At 43.8% G+C, this 22073-nt stretch overlaps 1 protein-coding gene across 1 annotated transcript; it reads right to left on the minus strand.

The window, feature by feature from the left end:
* Positions 1-3340: 3340 nt before the first annotated feature.
* On the minus strand, positions 3341-17092 carry GABARAPL2 (GABA type A receptor associated protein like 2). The gene is made up of 4 exons (XM_007527571.2): positions 16935-17092; positions 16528-16583; positions 14311-14483; positions 3341-3948 (listed from the first exon to the last, which is right to left on the minus strand). Exons 1-4 carry the CDS (start codon positions 16966-16968, stop codon positions 3858-3860), a joined length of 354 nt encoding a protein of 117 aa, XP_007527633.1. The 5' UTR covers positions 16969-17092; the 3' UTR covers positions 3341-3857.
* Between the last annotated feature and the right edge of the window lie 4981 nt (positions 17093-22073).

A 22073-nucleotide genomic window follows, 5' to 3' on the forward strand; every position in this document is an offset into this window, starting at 1 on the left:
CATTATTTTTACCAGAGCACTGCTCATCTCTGGCTTATTGTAGCGCGCGGATCGAACCTGGGACTTTGGAGCCTTACACCTAAGATTCTCTTCTTCTAGCGTTTGCCCTTCTTCCATAGCCAGTCAACAGCGTCAGGTTGAGCCTGATGTAAAGTTTCGAGACCTCCTTTGAATCTGTATAACCATTAGACTATCTACTCTCCCCCTGCATTGTTAGTGTCTTATAAAGGACTAGGGTTGGGGGGGGATTAGGGAGGTGGCATGGCGAGTAGGGTGCTGAACTTGAAAACATAAGGTTCTGCATTTGATCCCTGGCATTCCATATGCCAGTGATATTCTTTATCTTGTATTAATTTTTTTTTGCCTCCAGCGTTATTGCTGGGGCTCAGTGCCTGCACCATGAATCCACTGCTCCTGGAGGCCATTTTCCCCCCTTTTGGTGCTCTTGTTGTTGTAGCCTTGTTGTGGTCATTGTTGTGGTTGATGTCATTCATTGTTGGATAGGACAGAGAGAAATGGAGAGAGGAGGGCAAGACAAGAGAGGGGGAGAGAAAGACACCTGCAGACCTGCTTCACTGCTTGTGAAGCAACTCCTCTGCAGGTGGGGAGGCAGGGGCTTGAAACAGGATGCTTAGGACGGTCCTTACGCTTTGCGCCACATGTACTTAACCCACTGCACTACTGCCTGACCCCCTAAATAATTTTTTTTTTAAATTAGTTATCTGAGGAAGTTGGGTGGTAGTGCAGCATGTTAAGCACACATGGCGCAAAGCTGGTCTGCATGTGTTTTTCTCTCCCCGTCTTCCCCTCCTCTCCATTTCTCTATCCTATCCAACTACGAGGACAACAATAATAACTACAATAAAACAAGGACAACAAAAGAGAATATTTAAAAATAAAAATTTAAAAATAAGTAAAATCTAAAAATATTTGCTTTCATATATAGAGAAACCAGGATGCCAGAGATTGAACTTGAAACCTCATACTTTCAAGTCAGGCTCCACCAGCTGCACCACCTCCTGGGGCACACTTTACAATTTACTTAATCTGCACTGGCTCACCACCAGACCTTAAGCTCCTATGGTGGGTTAATGTTTTATTCATGTTTGTGCCTCCGTGTCCAGCACAGTAAGAGGCACACTATAAATAGAAAGACCAGACATGAAATTACTTGACAACTGCATTTCTTAAATCTCAGGATTGGTGTCTCAGTTCTGCCATTCGGTTGTTAGTTTGGCTGTGGGAAACTAGTTTATGAAGGCTTCTGAGTTTAGTTGTGATAACATGTATTAACTGGTAGCTAGTAAGGATTCAATAAATGCTAATTATATATTACTGCTAAAAGAAAAAAGCAGTTGACTTTGGTGAACTTGCTTTTTAACTTCCTATTTCTTCTCAGATGCATTTGTGGGTCTGTGGTTGTGAAACAAAAGCAGATCAACATCTCTTTGCAAAGTTAACCCTGCCCTGAGGTCTATATAATCGAGTTCTAGTTCTGTTCATACCATTAAGGGGTTGGTCATTCATTCCCAGCACTCCCTGCATCAAACAGGAGAGCTGGTTAATTCTAGAAAGCCCAGAATCCACCCAGGGAAATTTGATCTTGTTCCCACATGAAATGCTCTTCCTGCCACCGTTTTCTGAGCTGATAGAGCCATCTCTGCCACCACATGAAAGGAATTAGTCCCAGAATGAAGAAATACAGAGGAAAATCCAAGAGATATACTTGGAAGTAACAAATTGCCTTAACTTCAGCCAATCAGTTTGAATTGGTTGCACTGAAGTGCAACCAAGATTTTATACACACAGATTTCATTTCTTCCTGTTACTTCCCTCATTCAAAACTATTTCTGTGGTCCGGGAGGTGGCGCAGTGGTAAAGCTTTGGACTCTCAAGCATGAGGTCCCGAGTTCGATCCCCCGGCAGCGCATGTGCCAGAGTGATGTCTGGTTCTTTTTCTCTCCTCCTACCTTTCTCATAAATAAAATAAAAATCTAAAAAAAAAAAACAAAAAACTTTCTTTTTGCTTCTAGTTTGAAAACTACAAGTAGATTGTGTTGGGTCAGGCTGAGGAAGATTCTTTTTCTTTTTTTTTAAAAAATATTTATTCCCTTTTGTTTCCCTCGTTGTTTTATTGTTGTAGTTATTGGATAGGACAGAGAGAAATGGAGAGAGGAGGGGAAGACAGGGAGAGAAAGATAGACACCTGTAGACCTGCTTCACCGCCTATGAAGCAATTCCCCTGCAGGTGGGGAGCTGGGGGCTCGAACCGGGATCTTTACGTGGGTCCTTGTGCTTTGTGCCACCTGTGCTTGATCCACTGCGCTACCACCTGACTCCCTCTTTCTTCTTTTTAAGATTTTGTTTATTTATTAAAGAGAAAGATAGGAGAGAAAGAACCAGTTATCACTCTGGTATATGTGCTGCTGGGGATTGAACCTGGAACCTCATGCTTGAGACTCCAACGCTTTATCCATTGCACTACCTCTTGAACCACGGTTGAGGAAGATTCTAATGACAATAATATTCCCCCGCCCCATGGAGCCAGAAAAATAGTTCACTTGATAGAATGCACTCTTTACTATGTTTAAGGAGCCAAGTTCAGGTCTCCAGTACTACATAGAGAAGTACTATACACTGCACAGGAGAAGCTCCAAGAATAGTGGAGTGGTGCTATGTCTCTCTGAATTTGAAAGGTGGGAAGTGTCCAAGGGCCAGGGAGACAACCCGGTGCACCAGATCTGCATGCTTAAGGACTCAAGAGGTTTCAAGCTCAACCTGCAGCCCCATATACCAGAGCTGAACAGTGATCCTGCCTCTCTATCTATTAAGATAGAAAATAGTAATTATAATAATGTGTGCCAGGAAGCAGTGAGATCATGAAGGTATGAGGCCAGGGTGGACCAATATAAAAGTACACCAGTTAGCAAAGCTGACATTAGTATAGAGGTTGCTTATTTCAGATCAGTGATACTTTTGTGTGTGTGTGGGTATATTTTCCCTTTTGTTGCCCCCCCTTTTTAATTATTGTTGTAGTTATTATTGTTGTAACTGATGTCATCGTTGTTAGATAGGACAGAGAGAGGGAGAAAGAAAGACACCTGCAGACCTGCTTTACTGCTTGTGAAACCCCAGGTACAATCTCCTACACCGCCATAAACCAGAGCTGAGCAGTGCTCTGGTACGAGGAACACAGGGAATACCACTTCCTGTTCCAGGCTGTGCTGCCATGAATGCCACAAACACCCCCACCCCACCCCACCCCACCCCCCGTCCCACTAGGAGCCACTTCTCTGTCCCATATAAATGAAAGTGAACAAAGGACATGGTCACACTGCAGTGCCTTTATAAGAGGAAATTTTATTGTTAATTATTTACCTTAATAGTTTCAGAAAGAGGAACAGATTAGCTCAGTCCAACATGATTGGCAGTTGGCAAAATCTAGTGAAGCAAGTATTCTGATTGCTAAGGATTTAATTTGGATGGTTTTTAATACTTAGCCATCTAGCACTTCAAACATAATCCAGAATAAATGTATCATCTCCCTTCCTTTCATGTTAATACCCAACCTACCTCACTTCAATATGGAAATATCTTTGTTAAGTATGAATCCCAGAGGAACAAGTTCCCTGGAGAGTATAGCCATGAAGACAGTGCACAGAAAGAAAACTCAAAATAAAACTCTGTATGATAATTTATGAGCCTAAGGAAAAATCCTTCCAATATATTAAGAAGAAATAAATCCAGTTACAAATGCACTACTAAGTCTATGTGAAGAGGGTTTGGTATAACTGAAAACGGCCAGCTATTTACAAGATACACAAGCAGGAACAGTGCACCTAGACCACTACTGGCCCTCAGATGCCGAAAGTGTTCTCTCCACTGTAGGCCACATACAAGAATCCATCTTCATCTTTTTCTTTCTCGTAAAGCTGTCCCATTGTTAGGCTTGAAAAAGAAAAGAAAAGAAAACAACATTAAGACTTGGGTTTAGTTACTATGTCCAGCTGTTGGGAGAGAAAAAATGGTTTGATGATAAGGAATTCGAAAATTTTGACCCATGCTCCCAGTGGGGCAGAAATGATAGGGGAACATGACCAGAGTGTTCTGAACTCTAACTCTATCAGGAACCAAAGAGAGAGGAGGAAAAAAGGAGGGACATTTGGATGTAATAATAGGTGTATGTTTGTTGGAAGAGAAGATAGGACCTATTAAAAAAAAAAAAAAGCCAAATATATACAAATACAGACAGATAGTTCTAGAAATAATAGTTAATCTATATCTGCAAACTTGGGATAACTGATGTAGCTTTCGATGGAGGGACTGGGGATCCGGATCTCTTATGGTGGGAACAGTGTGGAGTTGTACGAACCTGTTACCTCATAATTTTTTAAATCACGAAAAAAAAAAAAAAAAAAAAAAGGAATTTGACTACAGGAACAATCTTAACCATGCCTTGGGTGGAAGTTAGAAAAAGCAACTCAAGGGCTAGGTGGTAGCACACCTGTTTGAGTGCATGATACAATGTGCAAGGACCTGGACCCAGATTTGAACTCCCCTCCCACCCCGTCCCCACCTGCAGAGGGAAAGCTTCACAAGTGGTGAAGCAGTGTTGCAGGTGTGTGTGTGTGTGTGTGTGTCTCTCTCTCTATCACCCCCCTTCCCTCTTGATTTCTGGCTGCCTCTATCCAATAAATAAACTGTTGGTGCCTACAATCCTTTTATACAAGAGACATCCAACAATTAAGATAAATTAGGCCTTGGGTGGGGGAGATAGCATAATGGTTATGCAAACAGACTCTCATGCCTAAGGCTCCAAAGTCCCAGATTCAATTCCCCTGCACCACCATAAACCAGAGCTGAGCAGTGCTCTGGTGTAAAAAAAAAAAAAAAAAAATTAGGCCTCAAGAACTGGGGAAGGGAGGGGTATATGTGTGGGGAGAGGGGGTTGAGTGGGCATTGGGATTCAGTCCACTATGCTCCAGGAACACCTAGGTTGGTGGCAGGAATGATGTACAGACACCCATAGCAGTAAGATGAGAAAAGTACTTATTACAACTGTCTTATAAATCACACCCCCCCCAAAAAAAAAAAAAAGACTAAAAAAAATCTTCATCCTCCTTTCCCAACAGGAGGATATCTGACTCCATGCCAAGAAAATCCTTTAGGACTGAGGATGTTACTCAGTAGTAGACTAGCACATGATTCTCCTGTATGAGCCCTTGGGTTTAATCAAAGGGGTGGGTGGGAAACTCCCTTTAGAGGTCAGCTTTAAATCTTTAAGTGGGCTTGACTAGCTAGTACTAGAATGTAGTTACCTAAATACCATGGGGAGAGAAAAAACTAAGCAAAATTAACAGTCCAAGAGACCCATTCCTATATGGATAAAGGACCCAATAAAGAAGAATACATGGAGCTCTTTTTTTCTTCAGTTTGATTTATTTACAGAATCATAATTAGTACCCAACATGCTATTTACAAGTGGGCTTGTTGTTATTGTCTCCAGAGCTTCATCACTCTGAGACATTTTCCAGATAGAAAGAGAGAGAAAAAAGACTAAGATGCCAAAACTTGCTCAGTGTAGTGGAATGGGGGCCATGTGCATGACAAAGCAGGTATGTTATTTAGGTGAATTATCTTACTGGCCTAAGTGGGTCCATTCTTATCAAAGCTTTTACATAAAAGTCCTCTGCCCCAGAGCTCTGCATCAGTGTCATCAAAGAGAAGGTATATTACTCACACGTAATGAACAAAAGCTCCGACTGTATCTGGGACCCAAGAAATTCTGCTCAGCCTTCCTAAGAACCCTCCAAAAATAGATATTGCTCAAACTAAGCATGTGTAGGTGGGGAATCCTGTCTTTCCCTAAGCTATAAAACAGATTGCAGTAGGAGACCTAATCTAGCTCTCTGCCAGGAAAATGTATTGTACCAGCTCCAGAATAAGTGTAGTAACGCCTGGAACCCCAGGCAAGTTCAGACCATGTGACTGTACTACTAGGGAAGAAATAAACAAAAAAAACCCAACAAGACCCAGAACGCACAGATATTTGTTAAACACCAGCGTGATCAGGAATGGTGGGGTCACTAGAACCAAAAGTAAGACAATAATCTGAGCCATTACCAGCCCACACACAGTCACAATAGATGCTTAAAAACTGAACTCTGGGGAGTCGGGTGGTAGCTTGGCGGGCTAAGTGCCCGTGGTGCAAAGCACAAGGACTGGCACAAGGATCCCGGTTCGAGCCCCTGGCTCCCCACCCGCAGGGGTCGCTTCACAAGCGGTGAAGCAGGTCTGCAGGTGTCTATCTTTCTCTCCCCGTGTCTTCCCCTCCTCTCTCCACTTATCTCTGTCTTATCCAACAAGGACATCTATAACAACAATAATAACTACAACAATAAAACAACAAAGGCAACAAAAGGGAATAAATAAAGAAAAGAAAAAAACTGAACTCTGGGATAGGGGAGACAGCTTAACAGTTACGCTAAGAGACTCATGTCTGAAACTTCCACTCTTAACAGTTTGCACCTGGCAACTGTGTAGGCTAGGACTCCCTGTAAACAGCCATAATGTCATTATTTATAAAGGTGTTTTTTTCTTAACCCTTCCCTATTATACCTGCTTCATTTGTGAGCTTAGCTTGGTTGGCTGTGTGGGTAGATGAGGACCATTAAGCAACAATGTGGAGGTGGATGACTGAACCCTAAATTATCTTATCAGTATCTTGTACAATATAACAATGCTCCCTGTGAGGCTCTCTTAATCTGGAATTTGCAAAAGAAAGACTCCTGGGGAATACCACAATCCACTAGCAGTTTTTGCTATAACAAATGCCCTATATTTCTGCTGCCCAACAGAATAGCAGTAGCTACATTCAGCACTTGCAATGTGGTTTGTCTGAGCTGGAATGTGCTATAAATGTAAAACAAGGTGGTCCGGGAGGTGGCGCAGTGGATAAAGCACCGGACTCTCCAGCTAGGTGTACCACCACCAGGTCCCTCACCTCTTTTTCTTTATGGTACCACTAGGAAATTTAAAGCCATGTGCATGCCTCACAAGTTATTTCAATCATTATTTAAAATATTTATTAATGAAAGAGAGAGGTGTGGTAAGTGTGTGCGGGGGAGAATCAGAATATCACTATAGTACATGTGATGCCAGGAATTAAACTCTGGATCACATGCTCAGGAGTCCAATGTTTCATTCATTGCACCATCTTGTGAATCACTCATCTCATTCACTGACAGCACTACCCTGGAAGAATATGTGAGAGGACCGATGGGCCAGTGGTAGAGGGAGTATTCCTTGCTCATAAGACAGAGTGGTGGGTGGTTCTCTAGCTCAGAGGCACATCAGAATTAATGAGGAGCTTTAAAAGCATCTCCTGAGTGGAGAGACAATTTATAGGGAAAGGTTTATCGTATACCTTGCCATGTGCATGGTCTAGGTTTGAGTCCTGCTTCCCCATAGGAGGTGCTTACTATATAGCATTGGTGTCTCTCCTTCCTGTCTTTCTTCATTCATGTCTCCTGCCCCCCCCCACAAGAAAAAGGAAAAAAAAAGTTGGCCCAGAAGAGTAAAATCATGCACATGTAAGGCCTCAGCTTCCTGGGAGTTCGGTGGTAGCGCAGTGGGTTAAGTGCACCGTGGCGCAAAGCGCAAGGACCGGTGTTAAGGTGTAAGGACTCCGGTTCGAGCCCTCGGCTCCCCATCTGCAGGGGAATTGCTTCAAAAGTGGTGAAGTAGGTCTGCAGATGTCTGCCTCTCCATTTCTCTCAGTCCTATCCAACAATGAAGACAGACAACAATAACTACAATAATAGAACAAGGGCAACAAAAAAGGAAATATTAAAAAAGTTACTCTGCCACAGAATTTTTTTACTTATTTACTTTTGTTGCCCTTGTTGTTGTAGTTATTGATGTCGTTGTTGGATAGGACAGCGAGAAATGGAGAAAGGTGGGGAAGACAGAGAGGGGGAGAGAAAGATAAGACACCTGCAGACCTGCTTCACTGCCTGTGAAGCGACGCCCCTGCAGGTGGAGAGCCAGGGGCTCGAACCAGGAGCCTTATGCAGGTCCTTGCGCTTTGCGCCACCTGCGCTTAAGCAGAATTTTTTTTTTTTAAGTTATTCTCCTCACTACCACTGCCAAAGGGGTTTAGACATAAGAGTATCAGACACTTCGAAGTTCAAAGGCAGCCATCCCCCATTTACCTATGTCAAGTTTGGAACCATCCATCAGACTGTTAGTGCAACTAATCTCAATGTGGTGCTTATTTGAGGCGCTTCTAAAACACCAATGGTCTAATTCATATCCTGTGTGATTCACCTGATGAACATGGGCCCAAATAAGCCACTATTGTCTAAGGCAGGATCTGAGATGAGAAATTGAGGGTCCCTATCATGTGGCTTTTGTTCCTTTCTTTTTAGATTCTATTATCTTTACCTCCAAAGGAATACAGAGTCAATTATGTTCTAATGCCACCATCCTCCCTTGGAACAACACTTCTCACACATTCAAACATGCATACAAAATAATATATTTGCACATCTTGTTAAAGTGCCTCTTTGGGCTCAGTAAGTCAAGGTAGGGCCAGAGAGTCTACACTTGTAACAAGTTCCCAGGTGAGGACAGTTGCCACTAGCCTCTATAACACAGGTCTAGGGCTCTCATCTTCAGACCCTATAATCTGACAACTAGAACAGATGGTTGTGCCTAATGAGTTAAAGTCCCTTCAATTCCTTTTCTGTCACACAGCCTTTTGTGGGAACTTTAATTGGAAGCAGCACTGTTTCTTTAATCCTCAGGGTAGCCCTTGGGCAAGTAAAGTGAAAAGTAACAGAGCTTACTGCTACTTGGAGCCAAAAGCTCCACTTTGCAGCCTGTGACCAAACACTTGATTTCCAGGCCCCCTGTGTGTCCTGAAAGAATACTGGCACATTAGTATAGTATGATTAGAAAATAGCAGGCTAGGAAGATAGCATAATGGTTATGCAAAAAGACTTTCCTACACTTGTAAGCCAACAAGGTAGTGCACTTGGGAAATCACTTGTTTTTCCATGCACAAAACCTAGATTTAAGGCCCCTGCTTCCACAGCACTGGGGGGGAACCTCAGGCATGAGAGCCTCTGCATAACCAGAGGATATCTACTCCCACCCAGAATTTAACTTTCTTTCTTTTTAAAAAAGATTTTATTTACTTATGAGAAAAATAGGAGGAGAGAGAAAGAACCAGACACCACCCTGGCACATGTGCTGCCAGGGATCGAACTCTGGACCTCATGCTTTTGAGTCCAAAGCTTTATCAATGCACCACCTCTTGGACCACTTTTCTTTCTTTCATTTATTTATTTATTCCTTTTGTTGCCCTTATTTTATTGTTGTAGTTATTATTATTGTTGTTGATGTCGTTGTTGGATAGGACAGAGAGAAATGGAAAGAGGAGGGGAAGGGGGGGGAGAGAAAGATACCTGCAGACCTGCTTCACCGCCTATGAAGCAACTCCCCTGCAGGTGGGGAGCCGGGGGCTCGAACTGGGATCCTTATGCCAGTTCTTGCGCTTTGCACCATGTGTGCTTAACCTGCTGTGCTACCGCCCAACTCCCCTCTCTTTCTTTTTTAACCAGAGCACTGTTCAGCTCTGGCTTATGGTGTTGCAGAGGCTTGCAGAATTTAACTTTCTAATGTTAACCTTTCCCATTTTGAGATATACTTTAAACAAATAATAAATAAAACTCAGAATTTAGGAAGTATGGACTTGCCGCTGTCTATTTAGAGTCAATACTTAAAACAAAACAACAATCATGACATTTATGTGGTAACTGCCTATATGCCCTCCAAAGCTCAGTGCCAAGGCAGGAATAACTGAAGTTATGTCTGCTCAGTCTCAACCTGATTTCAGCAACTGTTACTAGGTGGGAAGGGTTTCACAGACTCATCCTTTTAACTTCTGACTTACTCGCTGAAGACTGTAAGTATTGGACTGATGTTAAAGAAAGCTCCTGAACTTCCCTAAGGAGGTTGGAAAAAACAAAGGAACAGACTGCCAAACTGCCTTAGAAGCAGTTGAAACCTAGAGACATACACAGCCTAAGAAAGAAAGCCTGGGCAAACCTTGCTTTTGTTGCTATCTGGCAATTAGCAATTGCATAAGCCAAAATACATCACAGGCATCTTCAAAGGGGTCCCTGATTAGTGACTAAAAATCTGACTTGGGTGACTTTAGAGGTAGTGCAGTGGCCAGAGGGCTGGATTTAGGAGTTTGATTCCAGGCATCCCATGTACTAGAAAAATGCTCTGGTAGTAAGTAACAAGAATTGTGGGGCTGGGGATTTGCAAAACCATTATGCTAGCTCCTCAGCCCAATAAATACAATTTAAAAATAAATTCCTGGGTGGGGGAGATAGCATAATGGTTATGCAAACAGACTCTCATGCCTGAGGCTCCTAAATCCCAGGTTCAATCCCCTGCACCACCATAAACCAGAGCTGAGCAGTACTCTGGTGTTTCTCTCTGTGTGTCTCTGTCTCTGAAATTCTCTCAAAAATAAAATTAAAAGTATTTTAAAAAGAAAAAAAAAATTCCTGACCTGGGTCACTGACATCCAGCCCAAGGGGCTAGAATGATAAATGGGACTTGGTCAAGAGGGTGGGAGGGAACATTATAGCATAATGATTATGCAAGTGTCAACCCGGCTTTGACCTAGCACGTTATGATTGTACCCTCCTCAACGCTATCGAACAGGCCATGGCCGGTGCGCCGCTATGTTCCATCGCTGGGGAGCCAGAGACGACCCGAACTGCCCCTGCGGCTACAGACAGACTATGACCCACATAGTCAACGACTGCCACCTCTCCAGAGTCAAAGGAGGTCTCGAAACTTTACATCAGGGAGCCTGATGCTGTTGACTGGCTACGGAAGAAGAATGGTTATGCAAAGAGACTCATGCCTGAGGCTCCAAAGTCTCAGGGTCACCCCCCACCCAAGTTGAACAGTGCTCTGGTAAAAAGAAAAACAAAAAAAAAGGAAAGGGTGGGGGGTAGATAGCACAATGGTTATGCAAAGAGACTCTCATGCCTGAGGCTCCTAGGTTCAATTCCCCCCACCATAAAGCAGTGCTGATAAAAGGAGAAGGCAAAAGAAATCCTGAAGTACTCTCTGCTGCTCCAAGAATCACTTTCTATTTATAGGTCAAGGATAACAGGGCGAAGGGACAGTTAAAAATGTGAGGCCTTCATAACTGCTAGATTTACATAATCAAGAGTAATCTCACTGTCTCTAGAGAAACCTTTTTTCTTTTAAAGATTTACTTATGAGAGAAGAGGAGAGAGAACCGGAACACTACTCTGGCACATGTGTTGCCAGAGATCAAACTCAGGACCTCATGCTTGAGAGTGTGTCCAACACTTTGTTCACAGCACTATCTCCCAGGGCATCTTCAGCAAAGAGACACTTGCAAAGCTTTCCTCCTGGCTTGAACCTGGGTCTACACACATTCTAACATGTGTACTCAACCAGATGTGCCACCACCTGGACCCTCTTCAGCATAATCTTAATGTCTCCAGAAACCTTCATTTCCTCCAAGAAATCAAGGGTCAGATAGAGGAAAATAAACTCAATACCACAGGCCTATGTCATACTTCCTCCCACCGAGTGAAGTCACCTCCAGGAAAAGAGGAAATATAGGATGGTCAAACTCTGCTGAAACTGTCTTAAGGATTTTCCTCCCCCTCCTCCACCACCACCTTAAGGGAAACCAGCAGCACACTGCTCAGAGAAGGGACAAAGTCTGAAAGATGATGACAAGATCAAAAAGTCTTTTCTTTCAGGTGGGCTTTTCACATTTCCAAAAGGAACCTATTTTGGCTACATGGAGCTAGTTCCCAAGGCTTCCAAAAGCTGTAGCTTTTAGCGGAGTAACAAATAAAACTTACTTCGAGTCACCATGAGATACGCTCTAGAACTCACACTAAGGGGAAGGGGACCCAGATTTGGCTCTGGTCCTATAAGTACTCAATCAATAAATGGACTGACCAGAGATTTAGACTGAGCCAGTGCATTTTCTTTTTCCATGGAGGAATAAATCTGAGCTATCAAGCACACAAAATGAACTTGTAATGTTCCTCCTGAGATTCAGGCCCCAAGTTATCCCAAAAATCACTTCCAGGCAGTACAGCAATAGAGTAAGAAGTGTAGATGGATGGCCTGGGACGCAGTATACTCCCAGATGTTGCGCTCTCAAGCATGACATCCTAGTTCAAACCCAGCCACTGCACATGCCACAGTGATGCTCTGGTTCTCACTCCCAACCTTCTCATAAATAAATAACTAAATCTTAGAAAAAGAAAAAAAAGTAGTGGTGGTGATGGGGGGTTGATGGGGGAGGATATTAATCTGCTATTTAATGTGAGGGAGATTTAAGTCTGTAAAGAGACCATAACACCCTTTATTGGACAGCAGCCATTTTAGTGTGCTTGAGAATCAGGCAGTCACTCCTGACACAATAGTGGGCTGAATTTGAAATTCAAGTAAGCCAAGTGATTACCTGCAAGTTGAGCTTCATAAGGACCTGAAAACTCAACAGAAATTTAATATGACTTATTTCATAGATGGTTAGAAGAAAATCTCATTTCAGATGTTCAGTTATTTTTTTTGTTTTGTTTGTTTACCAGAGAACTGTTCAGTTCTGGTTTATGCTTGGACAAGGGATTGAACCTGAGACTTTGGAGGCTCAGGCATGAGAGTCTCTTTGCAAAACCATTATGCTCTGCTATCTACTTCTACCACCACTCCCCCAAATGTCCAGTTTTGATGGCGTAAGCCTAAATATGACCTCAATTATTTATTTTTTTTGCCTCCAGGGTTATTGATGGGGCTCAGTGCCTGCATCATGAATCCACTGCTCCTGGAGACCATTTTTCCCCCTTTTGTTGCCCTTGTTGTGGTTATTATTATTGTTGTTGTTGCTGTCGTTGGATAGGACAGAGAGAAACAGAGAGAGTAGGGGAAGACAGAGAGGGGGAGAGAAAGATAGACACCCTCAGACTGGCTTCACCGCCTGTGAAGTGACTCCCTGCATGTAAGGAATCAGGGTCCTTGCACTTAGCGCCACATGCCTTAACCCACTGCACTACCGCCCGACTCCCTACCTCAATTATTTTAAGGGAATCCTCAAGAATGTGAGGCTAGACTTCATTATTAAAAGTCTGGGGCCAGGCGGTGGCACACCTGGTTAAGTGCTCATTTTAAGTGCACAAGGACCCAGGTTCAAGCCCCTGGCTCCCACTTGCAGGGGGAAAGCTTTGCAAGTGAAGTAGGGCTGCAACTGTCTCTCTTTCTCCCTCTCTACCTCCCCCATCTCTCTCAATTTCTGTCTCTATCCAGTAAGTAAATAAAAATTTAAAAATTAAAAAAATAAAAGTTTATGCCCTGGAGGATGACTTTTTTCTTTACTACAGCACTGGTCAGCTCTGGCTCAAGGTGGTGCAGGGACTGAACCTGGGACTTCAGAGCCTCAGGCATGAGCTTGTTTGCATAATCATTATGCTATCTACCCCCCTCCCAAGACATCTTAATAAGGGACACAAGTTACCAGGAAAAAAAGCTCTAGGTCTAGGTCCTAGCACCATATGGTAGGTAGTACCATGGCACCAGGGATAAGCTCTGCAGATAGTGGGATGATACTCTAGTGTATTTCCCTCTTCTGAGTCCCTATCTTAAAAAAAAAAAAAAAAAGTCAACCCAAATGAGTGGAATTATTCAGTGTGGTTCACACGAGGAGTGTGTGTCCAGGCTTTACTCTCTTTCCTTATATCAGGCTCAACCTGACGCTGGCTGTTGACTGGCTAGGGAAGAAGGGCAAACGCTAGAAGAACTCTTTCTTAGCCTCAAACCACACTATATATATATAACACCTTCTTTCTGATATCAGGGAGTACAAAGACCTTCCCATTTTTTTAAATTTGATTTCCCCCCCTTTTGTTGCCCTTGCTTTATTGTAGTTGTAGTTATTGTTGTTACTGATGTCTTTGTTGTTGGATAGGACAGAGAAATGGAGAGAGGAGGGGAAGTCAGAGGGGGGAGCGATAGACACTTGCTTCACTGCCTGTGAAGTGACTCCCCTGCAGGTAGGGAGTTAGGGGCTCAAACTGGGATCCTTATGCTGGTCCTTGCGCTTTGTGCCACCTGTGCTCAACCCGACCCCCAACATTCACATTTTTAACGGAAGATATTTTAAGAGTTTTTAGCCTCTAAAGTTTTGAATTCTGTAAGCAGTTATACAGATGTTCACCACCAGTAAATAACTCTCACCTGGACTGTGGAACTGTCTTATCCACAAACAGGAAGATTGCCTTTTCAGAAGGAAGTTGAATCCTTTTCCTGATGATCCACATAAACTGAGCCACGGTGATGTCTGATGGAACTAGATACTTCCGTTTGTCAATATCAACAATCTGAGAGCCTGAGACTTTTTCCACAATTACCTGGGAAAACAATGAGAAGTCAGGACGAGGTTTATAATGTGAGGATCTGTCCCCTGCACCACCACAAGCCAGAGCTGAGCAGTGCTCTGGTTAAAAAAAAAAAATGTGAGGATCTGGCCTCATATTGTCCAAAAGCCGATGATGTACAACATGTGGGCAAGGAGGTGAGTGGGAAACTGTATGGCATGAGAAAATAGGCCTCAGACTTAGTAAACCACACACTCTAGAGGTTAAGAATTGATATCAAAGTATTACAGAGATACAGTAAGTGCTTTTCCGTGGTCAGTCATAGAAACACAGCCCTTACTATAAAGCTTTTCATTTCTTTTGGGCAGAACCAGTAATATATGGTGAGGGTTTTGTAAACAGCCTGTTACTCCAGGACCCTACGATGGTTGTACCTTCACACTTTGGGAAATTAAGGTATCAAGGAACATAAGAGATTAGAACTCTGGACTGATGGGAATGACTGTCAATTCCAACCAAGAACCAAGCTCTTCTGCCTGCTGCTGCCTTCCAAACTAGGATTCATTTTTTCCCCTCCCACTCCAATGGACTTGTTCATAAACTACAATACCAGAAATGCATATCCTTTTAAAAATATATATTTATTTTGACTAGATACAGAGAGACCAAAGCACTGCTCAGCTCTGACTCATGGCAGTGTTGGGGGACTGAATCTAAAAATTTGGAGCCTTAAGCATGAAACTCCATGTCTTTTTTTTGCCTCCAAGGTTATTGCTGGAGCTTCCTACAAATCTGTGCCTAGAGGCTATTTTTCCTCCTTTTGTTGCCCTTGTTGTCTATCACTGCTGTTATCATTACTGTTGTTAGTAGTATTGTTATTGTTGTTGGATAGGACAGAGAAATGGAGAGAAGAGGGGAAGACAAAGAGGGAGAAAGACAGACACTTGCAAACCTGCTTTACCACTTGTGACGCAATCCCCCTGCAGGTGGGGGTCCAGGAGCTCGAACCAGGATCCTTATGCTGGTCCTTGAGCTTTGCACTTGCGCTTAACCCGCTACACAACACTACATGTCTATTCTTAAAAAAAAAAATCTCAGGGAGTTTGGGGGTAGTGCGGCAGGTTAAGCAAGCAGACCAGGTTAAGCTTAAGGATCTGGGTTCGATCAGCACGCTCCCCACCTGCTGGGAAGTTGCTTCACAGGTGGTGAAGCAGGTCTGTCCTCTCCCCCTCTCTCCATTTCTCTCTGTCGTTTCCAACAACGACGACAACAATATTAACTACAACAATAAAATAAGGGCAACAAAAGGGAATAAATAATAAAAAAAAATTTTAAAGCTTCCTCTACCATTGGAAAATACATAGGATCACATTTCTTTTAAAGATTTATTTATTTATTCACTTGAGAGAGGAGGAGAGAGGAAGAGAATCAGAGCATCACTCTGGGAAATGTGATGTTGGGAACCGAACTCAAGACTTCCTGATTTAGAGGCCAGCACTTTTATCTACTGCACCACCTCCCAGGCCACAAGATTACATTTATTACTGATGAAAGGCTAAACGTGGGAGGAGGGAATTTTTTCTTCTTTTTCTTTTTAGTGAGTTCTCAGCTTTTTGTTTTGGTAGGAAAAGATGACAGGCTGAGAGTAGAGGAAAGGGAGTTAGAAGGGAGGTAAAGATGGCGAGACGCAAAATCAAAGATGAATGTCCTGAAGCTCAAGTCCCACCACCGCCAAGACCAAAGTGACAGGTCTGCTTACACCGCTGTTCCCCAAAGTGGCAGTGACCTGTTGCCCCGTCCTAGAACATCGTCCCTTACATAACAGACGGGGGAGCCCAGAGGCGGCCGGCAGCCCGCTGGCCTAGATCGGGAGGGTTCAGCACCGAGGCAGCTGAACAGCGCCCGCTGGAGCCCCCCCCCCCCCCCCCCGGCCGGCCCCCCGCGGGCCCGTCTGACCTTACGCCACTCCTGACCGACACGGGCAGCTCGGCCTGTCGACCGCTCCACGGCCACGATCGCTCCGCCGGCCGGCCGGGGTGACAGTGAGGTGAGCGAAGCGGGCAGTTCCAGCACTTACCGGAACTCGGTCGGGATATTTCGCTCGGATCTTGGCCGACTCCACACATCTGTGTTCTGCGGGGCAAACACACCGGGTGGGCGTCGCACCTGCCCTCTCCCGGGCGGGTTCTCGGGGTCCCCCTGGACTAACTCCCCCCCATCCCGCTCCGCAGCCCGGGCCCGTCCGGCTCTGCCCATCCCCCGCGACCTGCGCATGGCCCCAGGCCCACGATCCAGAGTCCCGGAGGCCGCGTCCCCGCCACGGAAGGCGGCGCGGGGTCGGGGAGCAGCATCCCCGGGGCCGGGACTGGGGACCTGCGCCCACAGTGGTTTCCGCCCCGCCTGGCCCAGCCCAGGGCGGCTCGAGTGGGGGAGGGGACCACCGGCCGCCGACCCCCGCCACCTGGCCCCAGAGCGCGCGCTCACCCAGCGAGTGATCCTCCTTAAACATCCACTTCATGGCGACGGCGGTGAAGGGACGCAGCCGGCTCTCGGAGCCGCGGAGCTCAGCTCACCAACCACAACAACAACGACAGCAGCACAGCGGCGGAGACTACACGGCAGGCGGGACTTCCGGCTGCCGGCGCCTAGCAACCCGCCGGGGCGGGGCTTCCGGCGCCACTCGTCGGGTCACCTCCCCAAGGGGTGGGGCCACGTACGCCTGTATTTGGGTGTGTTGGGGGGCCTTTGAGGGTCAGTGACTGACTGACGCTAGCTTGCAGGAAGTGCAGATCTTGGAGGCTTGAGGCGTCTGAGGTCTACCGGGATTGAAGAGTGGGATTTTTGGGCTCTGATGACACGAGCGGTGAATGAAGAGAATGAAACTTCAAGTCTCGACAGGAAGGGGTCTCTGAGGGCTATTCACGAAGAAATCTATCCGCACTGGTGACAAGATAGAGGGGTGGAGGTATGAATGTCAGAAGAGGGGTCTCTGATGGTTGGTGACAGCGGGTAGGACTGTTTAGGGCATTGACAGTTTAGGGGAGTATTGGCGTGGTAACAGTTGGGGTCTCAATGGACCGGGGTGCAGCTAGTTTGAGGGGACTGTGAGAAGGTTACTAATAACAACCTGGGACTCCGCATTGGAAGCAGCAATAATAGGCTGCATTGAACCTAGAAATTCAATTTAAACAAGTCCTATGTCATTCCTTTGTGCATAAATATATTTTGAGCAGGCAGTGGCCTGCTCAAAATATGTGGTAGAGTACACACATTACAATGTTCAAAGACACAAGTTCAAGCCCTTGGTCCCCACCTGCAGGGGGAAAGGCTCACAAGTGGTGAAACAGTGCTGTAGGTATCTCTCTCTCTTACCCTCTCCACTCCTCTTCCTTCCAAGTCTCTATTCTAAAATAAAATAAAATAAAATTGTGTGTATATATATATATATATATATATATATATATATATACATATACATATAAGCATCTAAGAAAAAGTATCACAAATATACTGCTAGGAATGTAACATCACACTGATCACAAAGACACTCACTCCCTCGCTCTTATTTGGCATAAGAGCTAGAGGCGATTCTCAGGTTCTAAGAATTTCCTAGTAGTTTGTCATAAGACTGGCTTCCTTAGCAGCCACAGCATAGGCTATGTGTCACCTGCCTGGCCATATGCCTTGAGGTCCTCCAGTGATGTCATTCCTTTATTGCTAGCAGAGTCACCGAGGGCAATTTGCTTTGGATCATCATCTGTTTATGTGCTGGTAAATATTTAACAAAACTATTCACCTAATTGGGCACAGGATACCAGCCACGTGGTTTCATTCTGATGCGTCTGAAAAGCCTCTATGTTTGAACTTGTCATTCATCACTTCTTATAGTTAAAATTCCTGATGGATGCTGTGCAATCTAGTTTCCTTTATTTGTTTATTAAACTCTGGGGCCAGGGAGACAACAAAATGGTTATGCTGAGGCTCTAAGGTCCCAGATTCAATCTTCAGCACCACCATAAGCCAGAGCTGAACATTGTTCTGGTCTATCTCTCTATATCTTTCTCTCATTAAAATAAATAAGTAAAATCAAAAAACAAAAATACTCTGGCCCTAAGTGGAGCCAGAGGTTGAACCTAGGACCTTGGAACCTCATGAGTGAGTTTCTTTCTTTTTTTTTTTTTTTGGGGGGGGGATTATTTATTTATTTATTTATAAAATGGAATTATTGACGAGAATATTCCATTCTCTGAAGGGAGGTTGGATAACATACTCTACCTATCACCCAAGAATGATGGGTCCTGAAATTAGTGCAGCCTAGAATGTTCCTAGCCGTGACCACAGAATGCCAGATCAGACCTACAGAGATACAGAGGTTACATAGGCTCCTGTGCTGAATATGGGCCCCAGATCAAATCAATGGGGTTTACAGATAACAATATTTATATGCTTTTCCCCTTATTTGGGAGCTACTCTCTTTCCTGATCCAACTTTATAGTCTTCTTTCCAACTATGACACCATCTCCCCAGACAATAAATTAGGTCACCTGCATGTTAGATGTCAAGTTCAGACAAAAACTAGTAGGGTCATGGGCCCCTTAAAATATACCTAGAAAAGACCTACTAGCTTTTTCCAAAACAGAGAACCCATATCTTCATCTGCAATATTCTTTGTTTTTATTTCTTTATTGGGGAATTAATGTTTTACATTTAACAGTAAATACAATAGTTTGTACATGCATAACATTCCCCAGTTTCCCATATAACAATACAACGCCCACTAGGTCCTCTGTCATCCTTCTTGGACCTGTATTCCCCCCCCCCACCCTCACCCCCCCCAGAGTCTTTTACTTTGGTGCAATACGCCAATTCCATTTCAGTTTCTACTTGGTTTTTTTTTTTTTTTCTGATCTTGTTTTTCAACTTCTGCCTGAGAATGAGATCATCCCATATTCATCCTTCCGTTTCTGACTTATTTCACTTAACATGAATTTTTCAAGATCTATCCAAGATTGGCTGAAAATGGTAAAGTCACCATTTTTTACAGCTGAGTAGTATTCTATTGTGTATATATACCACAACTTTCTCAGCCACTCATCTGTTGTTGGACACCTGGGTTGCTTCCAGGTTTTGGCTATTACAAATTGTGCTGCCAAGAACTTATGTGTACACAGATGTTTTTGGATGGATGTGTTGGGTTCCTTAGGATATATCCCCAGGAGAGGAATTGCAGGATCATAGGGTAGGTCCATTTCTAGACTTCTGAGAGTTCTCTAGACTGTTCTCCACAAAGGTTGGACCAATTGACAGTCCCACCAGCAGTGCAGGAGGGTTCCTTTGACCCCCCACCCTCTCCAGCATTTGCTGCTGTTACCTTTTCTAATGTATGACATTCTCACAGGAGTGAAGTGGTAGCTTGTTGTCTTGATTTGCATTTCTCTGACAATCAGAGACTTGGAGCATTTTTTCATGTGTTTTTCTGCCTTTTGGATCTCTTCTGTGGTGAATTCTGTCCATGTCCTCCCCCCATTTTTGGATGGGGTTATTTGTTGTCTTGTTGAGCATCTGCAATATTTTTGTCGTTAGATTCATGATTAGTCAACAATTTGTTCTGCCTTGTATATATATATATATATATATTTTAAGATTTTTTTAAAAATTTATTTATGAAAGGGAGTCGGGCTGTAGCGCAGCGGGTTAAGCGCAGGTGGCGCAAAGCACAAGGACCGGCATAAGGATCCCGGTTCGAACCCGGCTCCCCACCTGCAGGGGAGTCGCTTCACAGGCGGTGAGGTGTCTATCTTTCTCTCCTCCTCTCTGTCTTCCCCTCCTCTCTCCATTTCTCTCTGTCCTATCCAACAACGACAAGAACAATAATAACTACAACAATAAAACAACAAGGGCAACAAAAGGGAATAAATAAATAAAATAAATATTAAAAAAAGATTTATTTATGAGAAAGACAGGAGGATAGAGAAAGAACCAGACATCACTCTGGCACATGTGCTACGGGAGATCAAACTCAGGACTTCATGTTTGAGAGTCCAAAGCTTTACCACTGCGCCACTCCCGGACCACATTATATCTTTTTAAAAAAAATTTATTACACCCACAACGACCCTGGGTCCGTGCTCCCAGAGGGATAGAGAATGGGAAAGCTATTGGGGAGGGGATGGGATATGGAGATTGGGTGGCAGGAATTGTGTGGAGTTGTACCCCTCCTATCCTACGGTTTTGTTAATGTCTCCTTAAATAAAAAAAAATATTACTATTTATTTTCCCTTTTATTGCCCTTGTTTTTTATAAATTATTTTTAATTTTTAAAAAATATTTATTTATTTATTTTCCCTTTTGTTGCCCTTGTTTTTTATTGTTGTAGTTATTGATGTCGTCGTTGTTAGATAGGACAGAGAGAAATGGAGAGAGGAACGGAAGACAGAGGGAGAGAAAGATAGACATCTGCAGACCTGCTTCACTGCCTGTTAAGTGACTGCCCTGCAGGTGGGCGGCCCTGGGCTCAAATCGGGATCCTTCTGCCTGTTCTTGCGTTTCCCACCATGTGCGCTTAACACGCTGTGCTACCGCCGGACTCCCAGTTTATTTTATTTGTTTATTTATATTTATTTATGTTCTCCTTTGTTACCCTTGTTTTTTTTTCATTATTGTTGTAGTTACTAATGTCGTCGTTGTTAGATAAGACAGAGAGAAATAGAGAGAGAAGGGGAAGGCAGAGAAGGGGAAATAAAGACACCTGCACACCTGCCTCACCGCCTGTGAAGTGACTTCCCTGCAGGTGGGGAGCCGGGGGTTCAAATTCAGATCCTTGCTACTGTGCACTTAACCCGCTGCACTACTGCGGGACTCTTTTTTTTTTTTTTTAAGTGTGAGGGGGAGATAGTATAATGATTACACAAAAAAGATTCCATGTGTCTGTCTCTCATCCTTTCTATCTCCCCCTTCTCTCTCAATATCCGGCTGTCTCTTTCAAATAAATAAATAAATATAATTAATTTAAAAAGAAATTATTGCTATTGCATATAATAACACTGTTCTAGGTGTTGGGGAAAATCAGTCACCGAAATAGACAACAACTCTGTTCTCATGAAGTTTGTATTCTAGTGGGACAAGACAAAAATAAATGTCAAATAGAATGTTGGTGGTGAGTATAGTGTGGAGAACTATATGCTGTAATCTTAAAATCTTGTAATCCATTATTAATCACAAAAAACAGAAAAAATTAATTGTGGCACCTGGTTAAATGTAAATCTTATAATGTCCAAGGACCTGGGTTCAAGAACACAGTCTCCACTTGCAGGAGGAAAGCTTCATGAGAGGTGAAGCAGTGCTGCAAGTGTCTGTCTGTCTCTCTTCTTCTCTATCCCCTTTCCTTCTCAACTACTCTCTGTCCTATCAAATAAAATTAATTAATTAATTAACTAATGTTTAAGAAAATAAATGTCAAATGTTGTTTAGAAAAATAAAGCCAGGATAGTGCGGGGAAGGGGGGGTTATGGAAAGAGACAGTCATGCCTGAGGCTCTGAAGTACCAGGTTCAGTCCCCCACACCACCACAAGCCTGAGCTGAGCAGTGCTCTGGTGTTTCTCACTGTGTCTTTTTCTGCATCT

The sequence above is a fragment of the Erinaceus europaeus genome, chromosome 2, assembly GCF_950295315.1.
Source record: "Erinaceus europaeus chromosome 2, mEriEur2.1, whole genome shotgun sequence".
Taxonomy (NCBI): Eukaryota; Metazoa; Chordata; class Mammalia; order Eulipotyphla; family Erinaceidae; genus Erinaceus; species Erinaceus europaeus.